General features: G+C 42.8%; 1 protein-coding gene and 1 pseudogene across 50 annotated transcripts in view; both read left to right on the plus strand.

The window, feature by feature from the left end:
- Window positions 1-24,899, plus strand: part of Ptk2 (protein tyrosine kinase 2) — a 347,380-nt gene extending 322,481 nt beyond the window's left edge. For 42 of the 50 annotated variants that reach the window (XM_087187130.1, XM_087187131.1, XM_087187134.1 and 39 more), the window contains 6 exons: window positions 3,495-3,557; window positions 9,596-9,635; window positions 9,935-10,041; window positions 15,677-15,832; window positions 18,121-18,201; window positions 23,484-24,899. In XM_087187130.1, the coding sequence (XP_087043256.1) occupies window positions 3,495-3,557; window positions 9,596-9,635; window positions 9,935-10,041; window positions 15,677-15,832; window positions 18,121-18,201; window positions 23,484-23,696 (660 nt within the window). In that variant the 3' untranslated portion in view covers window positions 23,697-24,899. The remainder of the gene's footprint in view (window positions 1-3,494; window positions 3,558-9,595; window positions 9,636-9,934; window positions 10,042-15,676; window positions 15,833-18,120; window positions 18,202-23,483) is intronic. The other 8 variants (XM_021251446.2, XM_087187111.1, XM_087187005.1 and 5 more) reach the window with 1 other exon arrangement.
- Window positions 3,564-9,589, plus strand: LOC110347335 (BCL2/adenovirus E1B 19 kDa protein-interacting protein 3 pseudogene; annotated as a pseudogene).
- Window positions 24,900-25,494: the final 595 nt, after the last annotated feature.

Below are 25,494 nucleotides of genomic sequence, written 5' to 3' on the forward strand. Positions count from 1 at the left end.
TGTAGTCTGTCTCTTCAATTTCTGTATAGGCTCCAATTTTCCCTTCAGGTCCTTCCTGGGTCCTACGGATCCACCACTCTCTTTACTTCCCCAAGTTGTCATTTTTCAGTGTGTGTATTCTGAATCTTGGGAAGCTTGATTTGTTGCTGCTTGCTACTCTGCCATCTCCTTGGAAGTCCCCAAATAGAGGATTTTTTAAAAAATACTTCCCCAGGGCCGAGGATTTAGCTCAGTGGTTCTGCTGCCTGCCTCGAAAGTACAAGGTCCCAAGTTCAATCCCCAGTACAAAAAAAAAAAAAACTTCCTGAAATCACATGACCCATCTTGTTTGGGCCTGGGTCTTGTTTTGTCTTTTCTTTTTTCTTTTCTTTTCTTTTCCTTTCTTTTTCTACAGTAGTGTCAACCCCAATCCTCCATAGCTAGGGTTTGAGTGTATCTCCAGAAAGTTCATGTATTAAAACCATAATTCCTCAGGGCAACATTGTTGGGGGGTTGTCTAATGGAAAGTGTTCTTGTCATGGGAGTAAAGCCCTCATTAGTGGATTAGCACCTTTCTCTCTAAGGAATGGGTTAGCTGTCGATTGAGTTAGGCCCTCTTTTTAGCATGCAACCACCTGCCCTCCTGATTCCCCCCAAGAGTTGGAGGAGCACCAGAAACCAAGCAAATGTTGTTACCATTCTCTTGGACTTCCCAGGCTCCAAAACCATGAGACTAAAACCGTTATGCTTTATAATTCACTCAGTCTCAAGTGTTCTTTATAGCAATAGAAAATGACTAAGACATCCTCTCTTTGCCCAGAATCCTACAACAGGGCTTAGGAGGAAACTCAATCTGTTTGTTGTTTTTTGTTTTGTTTTGTTTTTGGTATGGAGGATCAAACTCAAGGACCTTCTGCTTGCCAGGCAGGCGTGGTGCCACTGAGCTACATCCCCGGCCAGAGACCCAGTTTTCAAGCTATCTCCCAAGTACATGGACAAAGGGGAAAGGCATAGTTTCACACTTGGAAAAAAAGGTATAAGAGTAGTGCAAAGAATTCCAACATTCTCTTTACCTAAACTCCCCCAATTTTTTTTTTTTTTTTGGTACCGGGGATTGAACTCGGGACCTTGCGCTTGAGAGGCAGGCTGCAGAATCACTGAGCTAAATCCCTGGCCCAAAGTCCCCAATTTTAACATTTGGCCACATCTGCTTTACCATTGGCTCTGCATGTTTATGCATCTTGTGTTTTTCTGAACCATTTGGAAGTAAATAGCAGATATCATGCTCTTCACTCCTAAATACTTTGATGTGATTTCCTAAAGGATGGCTGTCATCCTGCATAGCCACAGTCCAGTGCCAACATGAGGAAGTTAAGTGATGTGGTCTCATTAGTTTATCTGCCATCCTATCCATGTCTCACCTGCTGGTCACATACTACCTTTCCAGAACTAAGCCCTGACCATGAGTTGTGTACAGTTGCATGTCTCTTCACTCTGCCTAATAAGCCTGAGCAGTTTCTCTGCCTTTCTTTTTGGGGGGGGGGGGTACCGGGGATTGAACTTGGATCCTTGTGCTTTCAAGGCAGGCGGCAGAACCACTGGGCTAAATCCCTAGCCATCTCTGCCTTTCTTGACCTTGGTATTTATGTTGAATAATACTCTGTGACCTGTCAAAGCAAGGTCCTCTCAGGCACATTTTCTCAAAATGCCTTTTGTTTGGGATTTTTTTTTTTCTAACTGTGTTCTGGGGTTGAGGGTTCACTGCCTCCATTGAGTAAAGATGCAACTCCAGCATTTGCTGGAACAGGACCTGCAGTAAAGCAGCCCCACTGATTGGCTTAATGTCTCTCTGTTGCTGTCGGTACTCCTGCCAAAGAGTCTGTCATTCAGGCCAAGACTGCCTGCCTCTGACTTTTCTCTTGAGTGCATTTCCCTCCCAGTCACAGTTGTGCCTGTCTCCCAGCATAGTCCTTTCTGGTTGAAGATAGAGCATACTGTTCTGCCCACAGTGAGCTGACTGCATGCCTCTGGACTGGCTTTTCCTGAATCGTGCTGTATTTGTTTATCTCTGACATGTGTAGTAAGAGTTGGCTTTTAACTCATTTATGCCAAAGATGACAATCTTGAATTTTTGCATGAAATTCATATATATTACCTAGAAAAATTCAAGGAACAAGAATTTGAAGAGAAAAAATTTAATTATGTTCCATTGTTACAGGCATTCTGAAATGGAACACTGGGTATTAGAGGGTTAACATTACTAGTCCCAAGGGCCGGGGATTTAGCTCAGTGGTTTTGAAGATGCCTGCTGCGCAAGCACAAGGACCTGGGTTTGATCCCCAGTACCGAAAAAAAAAAGCATTACTAGTCCCTGCTACTGTAATACATATAAGTACAGAATAGCATTTTACCTTTAGAGCTTTATTTAAGTCATGCTCTTCACAGTTCAGAAGTATTTATTCAGAGCTTTTCTGGTTTCCTTTTCTATCATACTTTATAGACGTCTACTTTCTCAACATGCATTGCAAATTTAGGTCATTTCCCACCTGATTTTGGGTGGAAAGTTTTCAGTAAAAGGGAATGTCTTTTTGACTTCTTAGCTTGGAAGTTGTCTCAGTAGGCAGTATATTGAATGTGCTCCTTGCTGGCCAGGCAGGGCATGCAGTGGGGAAATAGACGGAGATGCACGGGAGCGGTGTCAGTTCTGCTGAATGCACACGTTACAAGCATGAGATGCCCCTGCCCTCTTGGCTGCTGCTTTCAGCACTGTCCATCCATCTGTCTGTCTTTCTTTCTTTCTTTTTCTTTCTTTCTTTTCTTTCTTTCTTTTTTTTTTTTTTGTACCAGGGATCAAACTTGGGACCTTGTGCTTTCAAGGCAGGCGGCAGAACCACTGAGCTAAATCCCCAGCTCTGTCCATCCTGTTTCAAGGCACCTCTGGTTATTAGAGTTTTTCCACAAGTCTGCTAAAATGTGCCGTGTTCACCCTTTCCCACACAACACCCCTGAGGATTCTTAACAACTTTTGTCTGTCCAGAGTCCTGTCTGTGATGAGCTATCAGTAGTTCCTACACTTATTTCCTGTGCTGCCCTTTCCCAGACCTCAGTATTCATTGAGGGCCCATGTTCTCCCACACCCAGAAGAAAAGGGAGGAAGTGGGCAAAGGGTAGTGTGGGGACCGCTTCTGGAAAGAAGTTTCCCTTCAAGTTGTCAAAGGGCTGCTCGGAGCATGGCCCTGGTAGGAGATGGAGACACAGGGCTTCAGTTGCCACAGTGAGGAATGCTAGCTCACACCTAACTGAGAAACAGGCAAGACTTGGAGCACAGACGCCATAGAGTGAAGCAGTGCTTCCCCTGGAGAAAGGCAAGGGTGAAGGCAGATTAGTAGGGGGGCTGGTTCTGTAGGCTGCAACAGAGAACAATTGTGTTGGAGAAAGGGAATTTTGAACAGAATCTGTCAGTAATCTTCAAGTAAAAAATGAAGTTATTTCTATTTTTGTTTTAATTTCTTAAGAAACCTGATGTGAGGCTCTCACGAGGCAGCATCGACAGGGAGGATGGGAGTCTTCAGGGTCTGGTAAGCACCTGCTTGGTTTGACTTCAGGTCTTATGGGCGTGGGCCGTTGGCTTGTTGTAAGTAAAGTATCCAAGCTGACTGATATTTGTGATACAGGACAGAAGAATCAATTCTATGAATAAAGTGAACATTTTAATTAAGATTATTAAAATATACTTTAATGCAGATGCAGAAGTTGTGCTTCACTGCTGATACAGGGTTTTTAGTAGTAGGTGAACCAAACTCTGTATGATCTGAAGAAATATTTAAGCAAATTGATTGTTATATGCAAGTTGTCATGTGCTATATTTTTTAACTTTTATTGCATGGTTATAAGTTTCCATGGTCACATAAAAACTTCTTCAAGTAAGATTTTTGTTCTTCTGGGTGTTAGGGGAGAAATGCCTGAAATTTCTTCTTAAAGAGCTAGCTTATAATTACTTCAAATACATTTAAAACTGCTTAGAAATATTTCCTAGTGTTTGAAGAAAAGTACTTTAAATTGTTTTGTCAGGATTTTCACCATCAGACATGTGGTTTAAACTAATGCAGATTTCTTCATTTTGGTTTTTTGAGACAGGATCTCATTATGTAGTTAAGGCTAGCCTTGAACACACTAGGCTGTAGTGTATAGCCCAGGCTGTCCTTGAACTGACAACAACAATCCTGACTGAGCCTCCTGAGTACTAGGTTTACAGGCATACACCAGCAGATTTGGCTTTTCAATGCAGATTTCTTTAAACCCATACTGTCAGGTAACAGACTTATGAGGATACCAGTCAACCCATATAAGACTTCTGGGTAGGAAATCATTCAGTTGACTTCTAGACACATGTGCAGACGTGCAGCTGTCAGCACTGGTCTTAAAGTCTTTTAAACAATTTTCTCTATATACAAAGTAGCATTCATTTCGCCACCTGCTGTGTAAGCGCAAGGACCCAAGTTCAATCCCCGGTACCAAAAACAAAAAACAAAACAAAGTAGCATCCAACTTTGAGACACAAGTGTGCTGAAGTTTTCTGGATCTTTCTGTAGTAACCTTTGAATAGAATATAGCACCAACCTTAATCACAATTCCATCTTCCAAGCAGCTACACAATGCATTCTGTGGAATGACCTTACTAGGAATTTTTCCTAATCCATGCGATAAAATTTCTTCTGCCCCTGAGATCTGGCAACTGCAATATTTGCCCAGCTCCCAGCCTGTGATGGTTTGGCCTCTCCAATCAGAATGTGCTCGCTCAGTGGTCTCTACACATTTCGTGAGACAGACATACTGGTAGTTCCATAGTTCATGAGCAAAAATGTCCCATGACTATCCATTTAAAGTCTCCACATACAGCAGAGCTGCAGATTCGTCGTGCACCTGCTCTTGTGCAACCGACGCTGAGGCACTGTAGCGGCTGGGCGCAGAACTCCACGGTTCAGCAGCCTCTGGTGTCATGTCACAGAGTGGGGTCCCCAGGTTGCAGGAGGAGAACCTGCAGGGCTCCTGGGTAGAATTGCACTTTGGCAATAATGGGAACGGGAGCAGTGTACCAGCCTCAGTTTCTATTTATGATGGTGACATGGAAAAAATACTTCTAGATGCCCAGCATGAATCTGGATAGAGTAGCTCAAAGAGTTCTCACTGTGACAGCCCACCTTGCTCACAGACACCACAAGATACTAATAGAGCTTCTGAAATAGATACACATAGCATTGGAGAAAAACACAGCTCTCAGTCTGAGGAAGATTATATTGAGAGAAGGAAAGAACTTGAAAGCATCTTGAAGAAAAGCTCAGATTAGATATGGGATTGGTCAAATCGGCCAGAAAATATACCCCCTGAGGAGTTCCTCTTTAAACACCCAAAGCGCACAGCTCCTCTCAGCATGAGAAACACAAGTGTTATGAAGAAAGGGGGCATTTTCTCAGCAGAATTTCTGAAGGTTTTTCTTCCATCTCTGCTGCTGTCTCATCTACTAGCCATTGGATTGGGGATCTACATTGGAAGGTATCTGACAACCTCCACCAGCACTTTTTGATGAAGAATTGGATCCAACTTTGTTCACGTGGTGGGGATTTGTATCTGAGCTTGTGAGAGCTAACTTGAAGAGTTATCATGATCCTTGGGTGGCTGCACCACTTGGCTGCATTCCTGATTAGTAAAGTGAAAGAATAGACACTAAAATCATGCTGATCTATAATTATACCTATGGGATCAATTAATAAACATGGCAGACTAATATCTACTCTATGAATTTGGTAGTAAATTTTCTTTGGATGTTAGATATAAATAATAATTTTAATATACTAGTCATGATGTATCTAGTATTTAAAAATACGTAACTTTAATTCAGTTAAAACACTTTAATATTTCAAAGAATGAGTAACATTGATATTAAAATCACTACATTAAGGGGTTTGCCCAAAAGAAATACCGTGGCCGTATAATTACACTATTGTAGAATATGTTTAATTTAGATGGATGCAGATTATCTATAAAGACCACTTAACTATATAAATTAGTCTTTCTGTTTTTTTCTTTTTTCTTTTTTCTGGTACCAGGGATTGAACTTGGGTCCTTGCACTTGCACAGCAGGCAGTAAAACCACTGAGCTAAGTCCCCAGCCCATAAATTGTTCTTAATAGAGAACACGATAGTTAGAAATTCCACTGTGAGTTGGTACACTAAGAAGTTGTTGCTTTTCCAGTGTCAGGACTCCAGGTAGTCACCTTAGGTGACTCAGTTTTCTGACAAATGCAGTCTCTCTTACTCTTCATTACTCTGGATTGCTGGATTTAATTTTACTGTTTGTGTTCAACTTTTGTGTACTCTTAAAATTAGCTTTATTGTAAGCAAATCTGCGTCTGCTTCAGAAGTCTGGAAGTAGAAAAAAGAAATTATTGCCAAATACTTTGGAGATTATTGTACTTACATAAGATTAAGAATCAAATATCATGAAAGTTTCTTGATTGAGTCAGGCCTGTTCCCATTATGTCATTTTTTATCTTGTCTATAGCATGATTTTTAGAAAGGCTGTATCTTTGATATGATGCTGTGTGTATTATACTATATTTGTTTCACCTTTCCACCCTTAATTCAGATGTGTTAAATGTAACATATTAACTTAAAAAAAAAGAAAGTCTCCACATACAGAGCTTCTTGTGTTTGAAAGACTGATGCATAGCAAGCAGCTTGCCCTAATTTGTTAAGGAGAACTGAGCTGGGCATGGTGGCACACAGAGGCAGGAGGATTGCCAGCTGAAGTCTAGCCTGGGTAACCTAGTGATTTAGTAAAACTATATCAAAATTTTAAAATGACCTAGAGGATGTAGCTCAGTGTGAAGGCCCTGGGTTCAATAATCCCCAGTACTCAAATAAATAAATAAAAGTACTGACTTTCTGGAAAATAAATCCTAAACTGGGTGTGGAGGTGCAGCGCTATAATCTGAGCACTCAGGAGCCTGAAGCAGGAAATTGGAAGTTTGAGGCTGGGATATATAGTGAATTCAAAGCCAGTTTAAACTACTTAAACTACAGTAAAGACCCTGTCTCAAAAAACAAAAACAAAAGGACCAGGGATTTAGCTCAGTGGTGCAGCCACCTGCCTCGTAAGCACAAGGTCCTGAGTTCAATCCCCGGTACCATAAAAAAAAAAAAGTAAACCTTATTCAGTGGACTGGTTATTTAGAACACTGCTAATAGGAAATTTGTTAGAAAAGGAAAATTCTTTATGTTCCAGTGTGTGACACACAGAAAGTACTCAGAATATATGTAGAATGAATGAATGCATGAGGCCTGGATGGATGGCTTATTCAGAAATGCTTTATTAAGGGCTGGGGATTTAGCTCAGTGGTTTCGCCACCTGCTGCGCAAGTGCAAGGACCCGAGTTCGATCCCCGGTACCAAAAAAAAAAACAAAGAAATGCTTTATTAATAAGAACTTGTAAGGCAGTGAGACTTGTGAGAGGCCCAGCTGTGACAGCAGAGTTTTTTACATGCCAGAGCTAGGCAGTGAGAGTGCCTTGTACTAGAACTTGCTTAGTACTGCAAGGTACCAGGCTAAGTGGTCCACTTATGGCACATTACTGAGTCTCACATCCCTGCTGTCACATCAGGTACTGTTGTCACCCACAGTCCACAAATGAGTGGTTGGTGGCTGGATGAAAACTTGCCCCATTCCAATACCAGATACCAGATGGAGCACTCACAAATATAGCCAACCTGGCTCAGCAGGCTTCCCTTACTTCTTTTTAGGGGACTGTTCACACCCTCTGACCATGTCTCGGTTTTTTCTCCTTGTCCTTTTCTAAAAGTAACAATTTGGCTTTAACCTATTTCTTGAAATACTCCAGCTTTAACACTTGAAAACATGCCTGTTTCAGGTAGAACCTTTTGGCTAGAAAGCAGTAAATGGGTATGAACTAGTTAATAGACATTAATAACTAGATACTGGGAAAATTGATCTGTCAATGTACCTGAAAAGTAATATCCTATTTAGACTTTAAAATAACATACAAGTTTGGTCAACAAAGAGAAAACCCATAACCTGTAGATGACTTCCCCAAGGCCCACAGTAGATGTGCAGCAGAGCCACGAGTGTACCTAGATCCAGACACAGAGCATACCCAACTTCTTGTCCCTGACCCTTGAGAGCAGGACAGCCTCTGTGTGTTCTGCACACATCCACATCCAGAAGATCCTGAGAACAAGATTTTCTAGTTGAACAATGCTATCACCTAATATAAACCAAAAAGTCCACCTAGTGGATTTGGGTTTTACCATGTACAACACAGCCAGCAGACACTGTTTTTAACATTTTGGCCACATTGCCACCATTCCTTGCCCTTGCTCCTCCATAGCTATATGGACCACTTCACGGCTCCTCAGACACTGACTCTCTCCACCCAGGTTGCTGCACAGCTTCCCTTGAGGTCTATCCTCAGAGACCACAAGGTTCTCAGAAGACAGGACCCATGGTTCCTCTCCCTCCACCCAGCCTTCTGCTTTCTTCATTGGACACAGCTGCTTCTAGCAGGCTGTACATTATCTATCTCTCCCCATTTTGCTGTCAGCTCCATAAGAGCAGTTCTGTTTTCTACTCAGAACGGAGCAGAGGCTTGAGTAAATGGATGCCATGAAAATGGCATGTGAAAAACAGAACAGACTGCAGAAAAGCAAATGTCTTCTTCCCCCAACCCTACTTTGGTACTGAGGATTGAACTTTGCACTGGGCTATGTCCCCAGCACTCTCTATTTATTTTGAGACAGTGCCCACTGGATACTTGAGCTAAGTTGTTAAGTTGCCCAGGCTGAGCTCAAACTTGCAATCCTCTTGCCTCAGCCTCCCAGAGTGCTGGTATTATTATAGGCATGTACCACTACCAGGTGATGGAAGTGTCTTTTTATGCTGTCCCTGGTGTAGACCTTTAGGGCTGTGCTTTGGCTTCTCTCTCTTGGCCTCTGCCTTGGCCCAGAACCATTAGAGGTATAACACCAGGCCCGGATAAACCCAGTACTTAAGGGATGATGTCATTATGGGCCCAAGGGACATCCAAACACCTCAGTGCTACTAGGCCCCTTCTCTTTTTTTAATTTTTTTTTTTTTTTTGGTACCAGGGATCGAACTTGGATCCTTGCGCTTGCGAGGCAGGCAGTGGAACCACTGAGCTAAATCCCCAGCCCCGCTAGTCCCCTTCTTGTAATTGTTCTGACTGCATCCAGGCCGTGGCAAGAGGGATTGAAAAGAAGGATAGGAGCATCCTGAGCACCAGGATGGTCAGCAGGCACAGACACTGGGAAGGCCTGCAGTTTTAGACCTTTAAAGAAAACTGTAAAAGTAAATCTGTGGTCCCAGAGCATCCTGTGCTTCCTTGTGTCACAGCCCTTTCCACATGTCCTCTTGGCATTATTTGGGACTTCCTAATCCCCTACCCAGCTGAGTCCTTTAGGTAGCACCCTGACTTGCCCATCTTCAGACCCAGCATCTAGTACAGGGTTCAAGGAAAGAGAGAAGGTGGTCATTACCCATTGTACACACCAGCACACTGACTGAAATTTTCTTTTCCCACAGACTGGAAACCAACACATCTATCAGCCTGTAGGTAAACCAGGTCAGTGAAGAAACGAGTGTGTGTTGAGAAGTTTGTATAATTTGGCAGGAGCACATTGTAAGCATATGTAATGTCATAGTTTTGGAATGCCTTCATGATTTTAACAGTCTTCCCTCGACAGACCACAGCAAGTGTGATGTTTACCATGTTTAACCTATGACTAGACTACTGGAAAGCAGGATTAATGGCCATAATGTATCTAATGTCTGCTGAAACAATGCTGGCTGGTGCATGGTGTCTGGGAGTCATTTACTTTCTCTTCATTAACGTTCATAATGCAAGTCATTCTACTTTACCAGATCCTGCAGCTCCACCAAAGAAACCACCACGCCCTGGAGCCCCCAGTCATCTAGGCAGCCTCGCCAGCCTCAGCAGCCCTGGGGACAGCTACAATGAGGGTGTTAAGGTGGGTACTTGAGCCTCTGCAGCACACAGGTGACATCTTTGTTGTAGAATGGTTGGGGATGGTGCTGAGAGGATTACAGGGGAACCCGGGAGTCCATGGCCCTGATTCTAAACCCTCTCAGAACCAGGAAAGTGTTGCATGAGCTCTCTTTCTTGGTTTTCTCAGTGTGATAGATTTTAGGACCCACTCGCATCCTGACATTCTGGCATGTCTTCTTTCTATCAGACAGAATGCATCTTTGAGATGAAATGCTGAGATTGCTTCTGGTTTTAAAAATTAAGTCAGGATACCTGGGGTGAGGACCATCTGTGGGCTTGCTGTTTCCAAGTTTGTAAATGTGGCCTCATGGAAAACTTATTTTCTGTCCAGGATTAGAATCATGTTTATAAAAGTACAAGTAGAGCTGTCCTCAGACTAAGAGTAGCATTTCATTCAGGCACAACCACAAGCTTCCCCTTAGGTGGGGTACCCTCTGCCTCCCTGGGGTATCCCACCAGGTCACCTCTGTCTGGTTCTCTGTTGTTCCCTCCCAGCCCCACAGAGTACTGGGGCAGCTTTCTTCTTCTACTCCTCTTCTACCTTGGCCACTCAAAGATGCAGTCTCTTCACTTTCCACAGGAAGTTACAAACTACCTCTCAAAATATGCCCCACTTCTCCATCTGATACACATTTTAACATCTGGAGAATTGGGGTGCTGTGTTGGTTTAACTGGCAGCACTTTTTTCTTTCTTAAGTGTTGCATAAGAAAATGGTGCATCTTATCATGGATGGCATCTTAAATCTGCTGTATGGAATCTGTTTATGATAACCTTTGTTTCCCCTATCACTACCACTTATTGAGTACCTTTTCTGAGCCAAGTGTTGTGACAGAGCTCTGTGTATTTTAAATCCTTGCATCAGCCTCACAAGGTTGGTGGTCACATTTTTTTCATACAAAACAATGCTCACAGAGGTGAAGCAGCTGTTCAGGGTCACACAGCTCTAGCAGCTGGACCTGTGACAACACGTGCTTCTGCTCAAAATGCATACCTCCAGAGAGACTCTGAATAAGTCACGGACAGAAGTGGATGTGTTATCATCACAGAGGGCTCAGATCATCCTAGGGAAGAGACCAGGTCCTTCCCAGGCCCCGAGTGAATCAGTCTGGAGCTCAGAGGGCAGGGTTGCTGCACCCATTCAGGAGCCTGCATCAAGCAGGCACAGCTGGGCCAGATACGCTCCTGCTGGAGAGTTGGTGTCCAGAGCTCTTCTTACCAGTTGTAGCTTCACAGTGGCTCTGTTAGTAACACACTGGGTTTTCTCAGAGAAGATATGGGTGAAAACACAACCCTTCCTAATACGGCTTCTTTAAATAATTTTTTTAAAAAAGAAAGGGGAGAAATTAGGTTATTGAACTGTTTGCCTCAAGAGCAGACTTTCAAAATGGCTTGTGTTATAATAAAAAAACCAACATAAGAGGTAGGTAGATGAGGTACCACCCTAGAATACTAACAAATGTTCATTTTTCAGTTGAAATAACATGGTGAATAAATACAGTGGGGGATACTTTTAATGTAGGGCATTAAGCAAGTAGAAATCTTATTAGAAACAATATGCTTACTTAAAATATATTGAGTAAAGATTTTTAAATAACTACAGTTATGTTTATTCACTGTCTGTTACTTTGGTAGAGGTTATTAAATCTAGCCTGCAAGAACAATATTGTTTTCATACAGAAATGTTTGCCTTTAACTGTGTATAACTAAAATGATTCATCCAAATAACATTTAGCCCAAAATGATTAGTCTCCATTTTTCCTTGGTGACTTTACCTTTTTCAGTATTTTTGTGGGGATTTTATTTTGTTTTGTTTTCTGGTGCTAGGGATTAAACCCAAGGCCTTATGCTTCTAGGCAAGTACTCTACCACAATTACACCCCCAACCCAGTTCTTAATTCTCTCAAGTCTTTATATTATTTATATTAACCTAAGTGGAATTGGTTTTTCATTACTGCCAGCCAGAGTTCCCAAGTTGTCACACTCTATAAAATGGGAAACTAATAAAACATGTTTCTCCAAACTAAGCCTGACTTCTAGAACATCTCTGTGAACGGCCTCTAGAAGCATCTTGACAGTGCCCTTCTCTGACAGGAGTTGGGCTAACACTAAACAAAAGGGCAGAAGCTTCAAGTGGGTTAAAATAAACCTTATCCCGCCTCATAGAATCGTAAGTTTGTTATATACAAGTAGCGATCAGAATCCACAATAAATGGTTAAATTTTAAATATTTATTATGATAAAAGACACATTACCATGAATTCCCTCAGAATATTTACTCTATTCTTCGAACAGCCTTACTACATCATTCTTACTATTTGTTGAAGCAGTTCTGGAAGTCTCTTTCACGTGTGTCTTTATGAGGTAGAATAAAAAATACAGTGGGCTGGGGATTTAGCTCAGTGGTTCCAATGCCTGCCTTGCAAGTGCAAGGTCCTGAGTTCGATCCCTGGTACCCAAAAAAAAAAGTGAATGCTGCTGCTGAGTACCATCTAGAGGAAAGGCAGTCTTGTAAAAACATTACAATGTATCCTCATCCACCATATTCATCAGGTCTGGCACCTTACAACTTCTGTCTCTTCTGTCTACTCTGAAAGGTAAATACATTTTTTTTGGTACCGGGGATCAAACTCGGGATCTTGGGCTTGCGAGGCAGGTGGCAGAACCACTGAGCTAAATCCCCAGCCCAAGGTAAATGTTTTGATTCGATTCAGGACACCCAGGCAGCCATGACAGCCCAACTAAAGACACTCATGAAAGAGGACTTCCAGAACTGCTACAGAAAGTGGCAAGAATGATGGAATAAGTATGTTCAAAGCAAGAGGAAGTATTTTGAAGGAGGTTAATGGCAATGTGTCTTTTACTATAATTATTTTTTAATTTAGACATTAATCATAGTTTTTGATCATATCTCTTATCTTGGTGGAACTCTCCCTTGGTACCTTCCTTGGGAAGCCACCCACCTTGCTGTACTGTTGGAATTTGAACAGGCACATCCTGCAAAGATAAACAGAAGACTGCACCTTGATTCTCAATGCAGAAAATACAATACAGCAAGTCCTCTCTTAGGAATGATGCAGTTATAAATCCTTTGCTCTCTTTAGTGTACAGGAAAACACACCTTAAAACTGAAGGTGCTACATGCTGGGTATGATAGCACACACCTATAATCCCAGCTACTCAGAAGGCTAAAGCAGGAGGACTGCAAGTTTGAGGCCAACCCAGGAAACTTAGCAAGACCTTGTCTCAAAAATAAAACAAAAGATGCCACAGGCTTTGCATGCTAAGGCCATGGGTTTTTTGGGGGGGGGGGCAGGGAGTTGAGCAGTTACAAAGACAGGGGAGGATACTTGTATTTCCTGTTCTTTGCCTGTTCAGTCACAGTATCACAGCCAGGGGTTGAGCTCTGGAGAAAAAAATACAGCTACTAAAACTACTCAGTGTAAAGTATTAGAACAAAAAATAATAATAATAATAATAATAATAAAATAAAGTGATAGAACATACGGGCCGGGGATTTAGCTCAGTGGTTCCACCACCTGCCTTGCAAGCGCAAGGTCCTGAGTTCAATCCCTGGTACCAATAAATAAATAAAGTAATAGAACATACCCATAAGAGTTGGTTCCAAACAAAGGTTCTTATTATAATTTGTAAAAAAAAAAAAAAAAAAAAAAAAACTCCTGAGGTCTTTTGATACAGCCCCATGCCAGAAATCGTAATGCAGCATGGTTAATGTGGATTTGCAAGGTGGGCTAGGCATGGGAAGAGGGTTGAGCAGTTTCTCCCAAATCCCTCAGAAGTCAGATTAAACATGCCTTCCTCCTCTCTTACAAAGATCATCATTCTGTTGATTCTTGCACAGCTGCTGATTGTCACTTCCAGGCTTTGCATGCTTTCTTGCTCTTGTATCTCCTAGGAACAAGTGTGGTGCATGCCAGGGCTCTGGGTAACTCGCTGTGCACTGAGGAGTCACCAGGCACAGCAGTGCTCCTGACAGCCAGCAAGCTGAGCAGAGGGTGGCCTTGCAGCCAGCTCCTTTGTGCTCTGCTCATGTGTTTTGTGGGGGATTATCTGCTACCTTATTAATAATTGTTTTTCTTTTTCCTTTTCTCTGATAAATTTCCTTTAACTTTCCTCACCTTCTGCTCGACAATAGCCATGGAGGGTAAGCACATCATGTCTGTGTGTCTGTCCAGCTTGCTGTATCACACCCTGCCCTCTGCGTGTTGCTCTGAACTAGCAAGTAGAATACCAAGTGGAAGCGCACTTAGCCTCTTGTGACTGGTAGATGCCAAAAACAGGGTTTATATTTACCAGAAACTGAGACGGTAAATGAGTTATTTTGCCCTTTTCTATTTCATTCTCAAACTTTGGAACAACTAAGCACAGAATTAGTCTATTCCAGTTTACTGGGTCAAGATGCAAAGAGTTCAGAAATGGGCAATTACCCTGAGCTCCAGCAGCAGTTCATCAAATAGTTATTATGTGCCATACTTTGGTCTTTCTAAAATACACACATGTGCATGCATGCAAAGTCCTTTTTGTATCTACTGTAATTCTCACCAATTTGAAGATTTCCTGGAGGTCCACATCATTCTACCTTCAGTGCTCAGGTTATCTTTTTTTTTTTTTTTTTGGTACGGGGGATCAAACTCGGGTCCTTGCACTTGTGCAGTAGGCGACGAAACCACTGAGCTAAATCCCCGGCCCAGTGCTCAGGTTATCTTAAGTACCATTTGTTGGTGTTGCATCTGTGCCCAAGACCTGGGGCTTCACCTGCCCTCATCACTGTTGCTGAAGCTTGAAGGCCCAGGCTCACTCAGTAGTCAGCAATGAGCTGGCAGGAGGCCCCGCCCCAGTCCTACTACTTGGACTTCAGTAGTAGTCTGCAAAGCAGATGGTGTTTGCTTAAAGCAAGCCTCTGTACGTGTATGTTTGTTTTGTTTTGTTTTGTTTTGTTTTGTTTTGTTTTGTTTTTGGTACCAGTGATCGAACTCAGGTCCTTTCGCTTGTGCAGCAGGTGGTGAAACCACTGAGCCAAATCCCCAGCCCAAGTGTATGTTTTTTTATCATCATGAAAAGAATACATTTCCATCAGGTGGTTTGAAGGCAGCTGAACTGAGCCATTAGATTTTTATTCCAGAGCTTGAATTAGTAGAAATGCTTAGTGTTAAAGTAGAATGTTTGATCATTTAGCAAGTAAGTGCCTTTCTAAAATTCAGTGAATCTTCAGAATAAAATGTATGGCTTGTGGCTCTTGTAGTAAATGATTCTGGGTTTTGGGGACACTGAATCACTTCTGAAAGAATCTGGGCATTTTAGTGTACTGTGTATGATTTTATCTCATTTCCTTTAACTGAGCTCAAAGTTAGAAAAATATTGCTGTGTTTATGTCACTTGGATTAATCACTGTCATCTTCAGACTGAATTATATCCCTGAACTGAACTAAACTGAAATCCCTGAACTATTCCAAACTGAACTAGATCAGTTATCTTTTGTGATCTACTTTGATCTCTTTTAAAGACCCATTAACTTAATTGTGGTGATATCACACCATCTACTGGAGAGTAGAAAAATGACCAGCTTCTGTATTGTCAGCTTCAGCCCCAGGAAATCAGCCCTCCTCCTACTGCCAACCTGGACCGGTCCAATGACAAGGTGTATGAGAATGTGACGGGCCTGGTGAAAGCTGTCATCGAGATGTCCAGTAAAATCCAACCAGCCCCACCAGAGGAGTATGTTCCTATGGTGAAGGTAAAGTACAGTCACACAGTATACTATTTCCCACAAACACTGTAGTACAGCTGATTAGTATCTCTAGTCGCCCCAAGTCAGACTTGATGCTTCAGAAGAATGAAACCACCATGTGGTGATGATGTCACCAAGAACCATGATCATTATAAATTACTGTTCCCCTTTTAGTTTTTCCTGTCAGTAAATAATAGTATGGCAACCCACTTTCTGGTCCCCCTTCTGTCTCTCTTAGAAGCTTTCTTTCTCACTAAATTATTCTTACTCTTAAAAAATAATAATAATAATAGTATGGGAAAGCCGGGCATGGTGTCACATGCCTGTAATCCCAGAACTTGAGAGGCTGAGGCAGGAGGATCACCGTGAGTTCCACACCAGCCTGGGCTACATAGTGAGTTCAGGGCCACCCTGAACTACAAAGGGAGACCCTGCCTCTAAAAACCGAAAAAAAAAAAAAAAATAGTATGAGAATGTCCTAAAGTGAACAGTCTTTTTTAGGGGTTAGGGGATAGTACTGGGCATTAAACCCAAGACCTGGTGCATCCTTGGCAAGCACTCTACTACTGAGTTACATCCCCAGCCTGTGTTTTTATTTTAAGATAAGATCTCACTAAGTTACCCAGGTTGGCCTTGAATTTGCCACTCTCCTGCTTCAGCTTCCTGAATAGCTGGGATTATAGATGTGCCCTTCTGAATCAAGCTGTTTAAAAATTGTTGCTCACAAACGTAACCCAGAGTGAAAAAGTAAGATACTGGAAAATATGGACAGTGTGAGTCACTGACATACAGTTGAACTATAATCCTGCGTGGGATTAGTAATTATCTAGTTCAGGCATTGTCCCTCTGCAGGAGAGGCAGAAAAGTATATATGGGTGAGGAGTGATCTGTGTCGTTTCCCTTAATCCGAGCGGAAAGTAGCTGCTCGTTAAAAAAGAAATGAGACAAATAAAAATATCATTCCCAGTAGAGTAGCATTTTCCAAATTATGATCGGTGGAATGAGATCCTGACAGATAGTAACAGATGCTCTCTGAACAAGGGTTCAAGGAGGGGTTGGCAGTGCCCTCCCCTAACCCACACATGGGCATTCAGGTGCATAGACATGTCCTACCTGCAGTTCAGAGTGCTGTCAAACTTTGCTGTACATCAGTTTTTCTGAAAGAAATGTGAGTATACTTTTCCTCTAGTACTGCAGATTGAAGTCAGGGCCTCACTCACAAGTTTTCTCCCTCTGAGCTACATATCCAGCCCTTTTTAAACTTTATCTTGAGCTAGAGTCTTGCTGAGTGCCCAGACTGCCCTCAAATTTGGGATTCCCCTACCTCAGTCTTCTCAGTAGATGGGATAACAGGTGTGCACCACTGCCTGGCTTCTTACTGGTTTTTATTCATATTACATGTATAATTTGGTAACTTAGTCATTACATCTTTGATCCTCATTAGAATGACAATAATGAAAATTTGAAATTTAAAATTACAATAATCCAATCATAGTTGGGCCCTTTTCTGTACAAACCAACATGAGTTTGAGTGGATATAAGATTTGAAACAGACTTCAGAGCAAAACCCGCCTCACCTCTGGACAGCAGGAACACCTTCGTAACCAGCCTTAAGAACAGATCCACGTACATTTGTGAGGAAAGGTGCTGTCATTTGCCTGACCTGTGTGACAAGGTTGACTTGGACCTAGGAGGGCACTGAAGCTCTAGATGAGAAGAAAATGGAAGGGCCCGCTTTCTAACCCTGTCTGTCAGACAGATCTTACAAGGACTTCTATTTTTGAGCCTGTTTCATAGGTTGTAGAGCCAAGGAGAGCCAGAGATCTGAATCTTTGTGGGGAAAGAGCCTTGCACTGTACAAAATGGGGTCAGCACTGAAGAAAAAAATAGAAAAATTTTCCTTAAGAAAGAAAGTAAAAGCCAGGTGTGGTGCACACCTGTAATCTCAGCACTTGGGAAGCTGAGGCAAGAGGAGTGCCACAAGTTCAAGGCCCGCCAGAACTGTATAGCTAGACCCTGCCTCAAAAACAAAACATTAAGGCTGGGGATTTAGCTCAGTGGTTCTGGTGCCTGCCTCAAAAGCGCAAGGTCCCGAGTTCAATCCCCAGTACCAAAAAAAACAACAACAAAAAAACATAAAAAGGCTGGGAACGTTGCTCTTTGAAAGGGTCCTGGGTCCAGTCTTCAGTATCTTTCCCACCCCTACTCCCTAAAATATCTGAAAGAAGTGGTTGGAGTTGACATGAAACTGCTTAGTGTGTGTTCTAATACTGGCTGTAATTTTTACCTGTTAGGAAGTTGGCTTGGCCCTGCGGACGTTATTGGCCACGGTGGATGAGACCATTCCTGTCCTCCCAGCCAGCACGCATCGAGAGGTAGGCACAGTACAGAGTGGAGTCACACACAAGGACACTGTCAGGATGGCAGTGATGCTTTCTGTGGTTCCTCAGTCTGTGACTAGTGCAGCATGTGCTCTGGGTGATGACCTCACCAACACAGACTGGAACTTGGCCATTCACTGTGCAGCATGAGGAGTGGCACCATCATGCAGGGTCCTTGCCTGTGAGACAGGGAGGCCATGAGCCTGTGAGCAGCTCGAGGAAAGTTGCTATTTCATGGTGGTCCTCTCAGGCAGGAGAGTGTAGAGATAAACAGGATGGGCATGGCAGTCTCCTTCCTTCAGGGCTCCTTCATAAACATCAGTATTTACAAGTGCTATGGATTCTTTTAGTGATTTAAATATCCTTTTAAAGTAATAAATATATGGGCTGGGGCCGAGGATTTAACTCAGTGGTTCTGTCGCCTGCCTTGCAAGCGCAAGAACCCGAGTTCGATCCCCAGTACCAAAAAAAAAATTAAAATAAAATAAATACATGGGCTGAGTGTAGCTCAGTGTGAGAGTGTTTGTCTAGTGTGCATAAGTCTCTTGAGTTTAATCCCCACACCACCAAAAACAAAACAAAAAACTAAAGTAATAAATATGTTCAGTTTTTTTTTAAGGGACCAATGTCCACCCTAAACACTATCTCCCAGCATTGTTTTTCACCATCTTTTAGCAGTTTGACATTATTTGTGTGCCTTACAGATACAGTGGTACTGTTCTTGAATCACGAACTCAGTTCTCTCCATGATTCTGGTTGCTAACTGAACTGGACAAAGAACGGAATCAAATTTCCCCATAAGGTCAACATCGAATGTAACCATTGAATTTGATTCAGGTCTTGTCCAGCTGTGGTACCACTGTAAGAAAGTGCAGAGCCTGGGCTTTGTCACTGTGCTCTTGGCAGCTGCAGTTGAGCAATGGGCACTGTGGGCACTGTACAGTTGGGATGGACAGGACATGTAGGATGGGTCCCCACCAGAGCCCAGGGTCTGCAGTCTCCCTTCACGCCATGCCTCCAGATCTCTTCTCCTTCCCACGTTCTTTCTAGCATACTGTCCTTCACTGCACTGGGATTTTGTCTGTTTTTCACTTTTTATTTTGAAATGACTTCAAACTTTCAGAAACATTGCAAGACTAATACAGATTTCCCAAATATCCTTCATCCAGTGTCACCACTCTCTCCCTGTCGTCTGTCTGCATATCTGCACACATGTGATGTGCTGTTTCTGAGCCTTTGGGAATATATGGTGAGCGTCTGTCCTCTGAACCTGGAGCGTATCCTTCATGTACCCTGGTAACAAGGCTGCGGTCCTCTGGGCCCACTGTGCAGCTACCTAATGGGGTCTTTCTGTGGCTGCAGTGCACCATCATCCCTCCAGGTTTTGCTCTAGCTGCACTGTGTATCCCATAGCACTTTCCCTGAAGTGCCGGAGCCAGCCCAAGACCGCCTGTGACATTCATCTCGAACAGGTTCTCCATAACATTGACATTTCTTGTTCGTTTGTTTCTTTGTTTGTTTGTTTGGGGTTGGTACCTGGGATCGAACTCGTGACCTTGAGCTTGTGAGGCAGGTGGTAGAACCACTGGGCTAAATCCCCCGTCCAACATTGACATTTTTGATGAATACAGGCCCAGCCATTTTGAGGTGGGGCATTGTTTTTTTGTTGTTTTTTTATTGTTTGTTTGTTTTTTTAATGCTAGGGATTGAACCCAAGCTACAACATCCCCAACCCTTTCTTGTTTTTGTTTTTTTTTTCAGTGCCGGGGATCCAACTTGGGTCCTTGTGCTTGCAAAGCAGGCAGCGGGAACCACTGAGCTAAATCCCCGGCCCCCCTTTCTTATTTTTTGATTTTGAGACAGGGTCTCACTAAATTATCTAGGCTGGGCTCCAATTTGGTGATCCTGCTGCCTCAGCCTCTCAGAGTGATTATCCCTCTCAGAGGGATTATAGGTATGCACCACCACATTTGGCTGTTCAGTTATTTTGTAGAGTACTCTTGAGGTTGGATTGAAAAATATTCTATAAAAATGGACATTTCCTCCCTCCATACCAGGAGAAAAAAATAGTACATTTTCTCCTAATTAAATAGAGGTATTTTGCATCTCTAACCAGTTCTGTTGAAACAGTGTTGAGTCCTCCTCAGGATTTTGTACTGGAGGGACATGGTGACTGGGTGGTGCTGATTTGAGGAATGGGCATTGCCTCCTGGAGAACAGTGGGACCAACCCAGCTGCCCTTGGTGATTCCTCTATAAATGGACGGAACCACTTACCTCCTTTGGAAAATGCCTGATTGGGTATCACAGCATAACTTTAAATCTGTGGCCAATTGGGGATTAGCTAGTTTAATGGCTTCATTGGAGCTCTGATTAATTTTTCATAACAAGCAACAATTTTGCCAAAGAGTAAGAAGGTCCATATATATAGTCAAGAAAATGGTGTCCTAAGATTAATATCAACAAGAATGAAAATGGGGAAAAGGGAATCAGAGGAGGAGGAAGGAAGAGGAAAGAGAGTTTTAAAGAAAAACCAAGATGTATTATATACATGTACCCACTCCCAAAGATGACTTTAAATTGTATGTTCTGTAACATGTAATAATAAAAATAAAAAATTCAAAAAGGGAGAGGAGGCCGGGTATGGTGTTGCATCCTTATAATCCTAGCTCTTGGGAGGCTGAGGCAGGAGAATTGCTGCAAGTTTGAGGCCAGCTTGGGCTATGTAATGAGTTCAGGTCAGCCTGAACTACGTAGCAAGACCCTGTCTCAAAACACCAAAAAAATGGTGTTGGGGGAGGAGAATAGAAAAAAAAAAGAAAATGATGTCTTAACAACTGAGTGCTTTATGGGGTCAGGGATTGACCTCGGTAGTTCTGGCGCCTACCTCACAAGTACAAGGTCCCAAGTTCGATCCCTGGTACACACACACACAAAAAAAGTGAGTGCTTTAGCAGGACCACTTGTCACCACCTACTCTAGCTGATAAAGCCAAAAGCTCTCTATCCATACTGATCTTGTGCATACAGACTTCTCTCCCATATACATTATTTTTTTAATCTTAAGAAGAGGAGTCTTTCTGGGATCCTGCTTCCCCCTTCCACTGCCGCTCCTTTCCACCTGTCCTGAAGGAGCAGCCCATCCCTAACTTCGCCCCACAGCCCCGCTCAGCACTGTTCTCTGCAGAGACTGCCCTAGAGGTCTCTCCGGACCTTGTGGTGCCAGAGGCCCTGCTGTCTCTTCCCTGAGTACCATTCCTGCTTAGGCCTCTCCCCTGGCTCTTTCTCTGCTGCTTATTACCGTTGTGTGTAGTCATCCCTTACGGTGGTGCTGCCCACTTACTTTTCTTGGGGTTTTGTTGTTACACTGGGAGGTGAGCCCAGAGCCTCCCACTGCACTAGCTACATCTCCAGCCTTTTTTTGTTGTTGTATTTTACTTTGAGACAGGTCTCAGGCTGGGCTTGAACTTGCAAACTTGCCTCCTCCTCCCAAGTAGCTGGGATTATAGGCATGTGCCACCATGCTTAGCTCCCACTTGTTTTCTTCATGAATATCTTTCACCTTGGCAAGTTCCCCACTTTCATAGATCCAAATATTTGATGCCTTCTAACTCCATGTGTAGTACTGTGTTGGTAGGAGCAGTCTGCTTTTGCTAGTCTGCTTCCCTAGTCAGTGGCATCACCATGCACTCACCACCTCTGTCCCCATCAGTTCCCTCACCCCACACACAACTATAGCATTCAGTACAGACTCGGGTGGGTTCTCTCATCCTCACTGCACAGTAGTCTCTTTTATGAACTACCAACAGCCTCTTGTCTCCCTATCCTTCCATTCAGTGTCCACCCTGCCACCAGGGGCTTTTTTCCTTTTTTTTTTTTTTTTTTTTTGGTACTGGGGATGGAACTCAGATCCTTGCGCTTTCGAGGCAGGCGGCAGAACCACTGAGCTAAACCCCCGGCCCTAGGGCCTTTTTTCTTGAATAACTCTCTAGAATATGTCATCCCCTTTCCTAAAAATCTATTATGTCCTTCCACTGTAAAGTTCACTAGGATAAAAGAGAACTTGACATGGCTTATAAGGCCCTTTAAAGCCAAAGCCAGTTAACTTGTGCAGTCTAGGTCAAATACAAACTGTGAAGACTTTCTGAGTCAGGCCTAGCTGCTGTCTTCTCTGCATCTTTTTTTTTTTCTTTTCTTTTCTTTTTCTTGAGACAGGGTTTCACTATGTAGTTCAGGGTGGCCTTGAACTCACTATGTAGACCAGGCTGACCTCAAACTGGCAACAATTCTCCTGGCTCAGCCTCCTGAGTACTGAGATTACAGGCATGCACTGCCACACCCGGCTCTGAATGCATCTTTTTTGCATGATTTATCTCAGTGTATTGCAGGTGTTCCTGTGTGTGCTTCTACCACTCTGGACTCTGCATGTCTAATTCAAAATACTCAGGGCTAGGGATTTAGCTCAGTGGTTCTGCTGCCTGCCTCTCAAGTGCAAGGACCAGAGTTCGACTCCCCGGTACCAAAAAAAAATCTCTCCTTCCAAAATACTCAGGAATCGTAAAGACAAGTGGCTGAGTCACCATTGGTTAAATAAACAGATAGGAAGATTTGTGAGACTCCCAAGCAAAGCATTCGTTAGGGCATCTCATATCAAGACAGGGAAGGGTATCTCATGACATTCACAAACCACCTCTAGTGCAGCTACAGAAGGTCTTGAAAGAGAATTGGCAAGGTAGAAAAAGCACAAGACCTTGAGTCTAGACCCAGTTTTTGTACTGGGCTGGATGTGTGCTGGCTATATGACCTTCAGCAGGTCACTTTTAATCTCATTTGTCCACACCAATCTGAGAGTATTTAGAATAGGTGATCTCCAGGGTTCTGTGATTCTATTATGAAATGAAAAGGCATTGAGTTTAAAGTACAAACAGCAAACATAGAATTGAAAGTCAGTCATGATGGTGAAAGTGAGGGCAGGGAATGGAGAGAGCAGAGACTGCTGGGCACATGCATGTGCACACATGGGTGTGCACACAAGCATACAGGCACACTAATAACTGGATTTCTAAAGGAAAAATTAAGCTTCCACTCTGTTGCTTCTAAGGAAAATTTATTTGAGGGGAAGACAGTAAGTTTCTTCTTGTGGAGGCGCCGAAAGACAAGCTCGTGAAAATCCCCTGGAAAGTTCCGGGAAGCAGCTCTCCTGACCTCTTTTTTTTTTTTTTTTTTTTTTTGGTACCAGGGATCGAACTCCTGACCTGTCTGTCTCTTGTCCTTCCAGATCGAGATGGCGCAGAAGCTGCTGAACTCTGACTTGGGAGAGCTCATCAACAAGATGAAGCTTGCCCAGCAATACGTCATGACCAGCCTACAGCAGGAGTACAAGAAGCAGATGCTGACCGCGGCTCATGCCCTGGCTGTGGATGCCAAAAACCTGCTTGATGTCATTGACCAAGCAAGACTGAAAATGCTTGGGCAGACAAGACCACACTGAGCCGCCCAAGGAGCATGTCTTTCTACCCCTTGGAAAATGTTCTCTAGCCTTCCACCAGCAGTGAGGAATTAACCTGTGTCCTCAGTCTGGTTGCCAGCACTTACAGCTCCACCTGAATGATAGCTGGTTGAAAGTCTGTCATACAAGTTTAATCATGTTTTGATTTGGGTTCATTTTTGTTTTCTTGAAATCATAATATTCAGAAAAGTCTAGGATCCAAAATAATGGCATTTTTCTAAGAATGAAAATTGTACATTAAGTTAAGAAGCTTTTAAAAGACCAGGTGTGGTGGTACACGTCTGTAATCCCAGCTACTCAGAAGGCTGAGGTAGAAGAATTGCAAGTTCCAGTCCAGCCTGAGCAACTTACGAGACCTTGTCTCAAAATGGAAAGAGAAGAAGGGAAAAAAAACTTTTTTAAAAAGAAGCTTATCATGAAGAACAGTTGGTGTCAGCATTGGGGTGTGTTTAGTGGAAATGGCCTGGGGGCCATGTTAATTCCTGACCTCCCTGCACTGCATACTGGAAAAAGAGAGCATGTGTGAAGAATCCCAGGAAACTGAAGAGGCAGAGAACACTCTTCCTGCCATAGAGTTATCCAGACTGGGGGTTTGTTTGTTAGAACACCCTTCTATTGCAATATGCTAATCCCATTTACAAAGAAAGAATATAAAAGCTATATTTTGAAGACTCAAGTTGTTTCAGAAAAAAACTACCACCATTTCTGTCTCTCCTGCCTTTTACTTTCACGTGAATATTGAAGCATTGGGTTGGGAACTAGCTGTAGGACACAACTAAAATTCTTAGTCTTTTTCACCAGAATAATGTGCCAGTTTTTTGTAGCAGTGTAATTTCTCTTGGAAGCAGAAATGCTTTGTACCAGATCACCTCCAAACTGCATTGAGAAGAAGTTCCAGAACCATCCCTGTTTTCCATTTTTATATAATTTATAAAGAAAGATTAAAGCCATGTTGACTATTTTACAGCCACTGGAGCTAACTAACCCTTCATTGTGTCTGTCTTCCCAGGAGAGAATTAAGAGGAGCAGAGGGATTTGGTTCTCTTTAGATGTCTATCCATTCTGTTAGATAATTTTGAAAAATATACCCTCCCTTTAGTTTGTTGGGGGATATAAATTATTCTCAGGAAGAATATAATGAACTGTACAGTTACTCTGACCTATTAAAAAGGTGTTATCAGTAAAGTTCTTGTTGCAGTATCTTTTCTTTGGTTCTTTTCCTTCAAATCACTTAAAATTTTTCAGAAGGACTTGTCAGGTACAATGATGTGCAGTAAAGCTCTCACTAATCATTAGTTTCTTCTCTTCCTTTTTCTTCTACACACATGAGAGGGCTCTCCCATAGGTGGCCCAGCGTAAGTCACGTGTTCCATTGTCTTCATTCACGAGATGGAGAGCTCAAGGTGCCTTGCCACTGGACAGTTCTCTTTGTGGTCTTGGTATTATAACAGTCCATCCAGATTCCAGGAAGCTGTTTGCACTCAGGTCACTTGTTACGGGAATTACCAGTTTGGCTATAATCTCTGGTCCATAAAGCCAGAAGTGAAGAGAACTGATATCCACAGCACTGAGACTGGTAGGGAGAAGGCCCTGGGACAGAGACCTTAGGGAGGGTTTGAGGGAATGTTCTCAGGGAAATACATATTCTTATGTGCAAAATCATTTCTGTTTATGGATATGTGATGTTTAATTGATCTGAAGAAATTGTCAAGGATTGTCACCCAATTTTCTGCTTATTCTCTGGCATTGGGTCTCTTAAGTCTTAGTTTCCTCATCTTTA

This window comes from Heterocephalus glaber, unplaced genomic scaffold (assembly GCF_053883595.1).
Source record: "Heterocephalus glaber isolate CG9 unplaced genomic scaffold, H.glaber_assembly_v1.0 deba00000281, whole genome shotgun sequence".
Lineage (NCBI taxonomy): Eukaryota > Metazoa > Chordata > Mammalia > Rodentia > Bathyergidae > Heterocephalus > Heterocephalus glaber.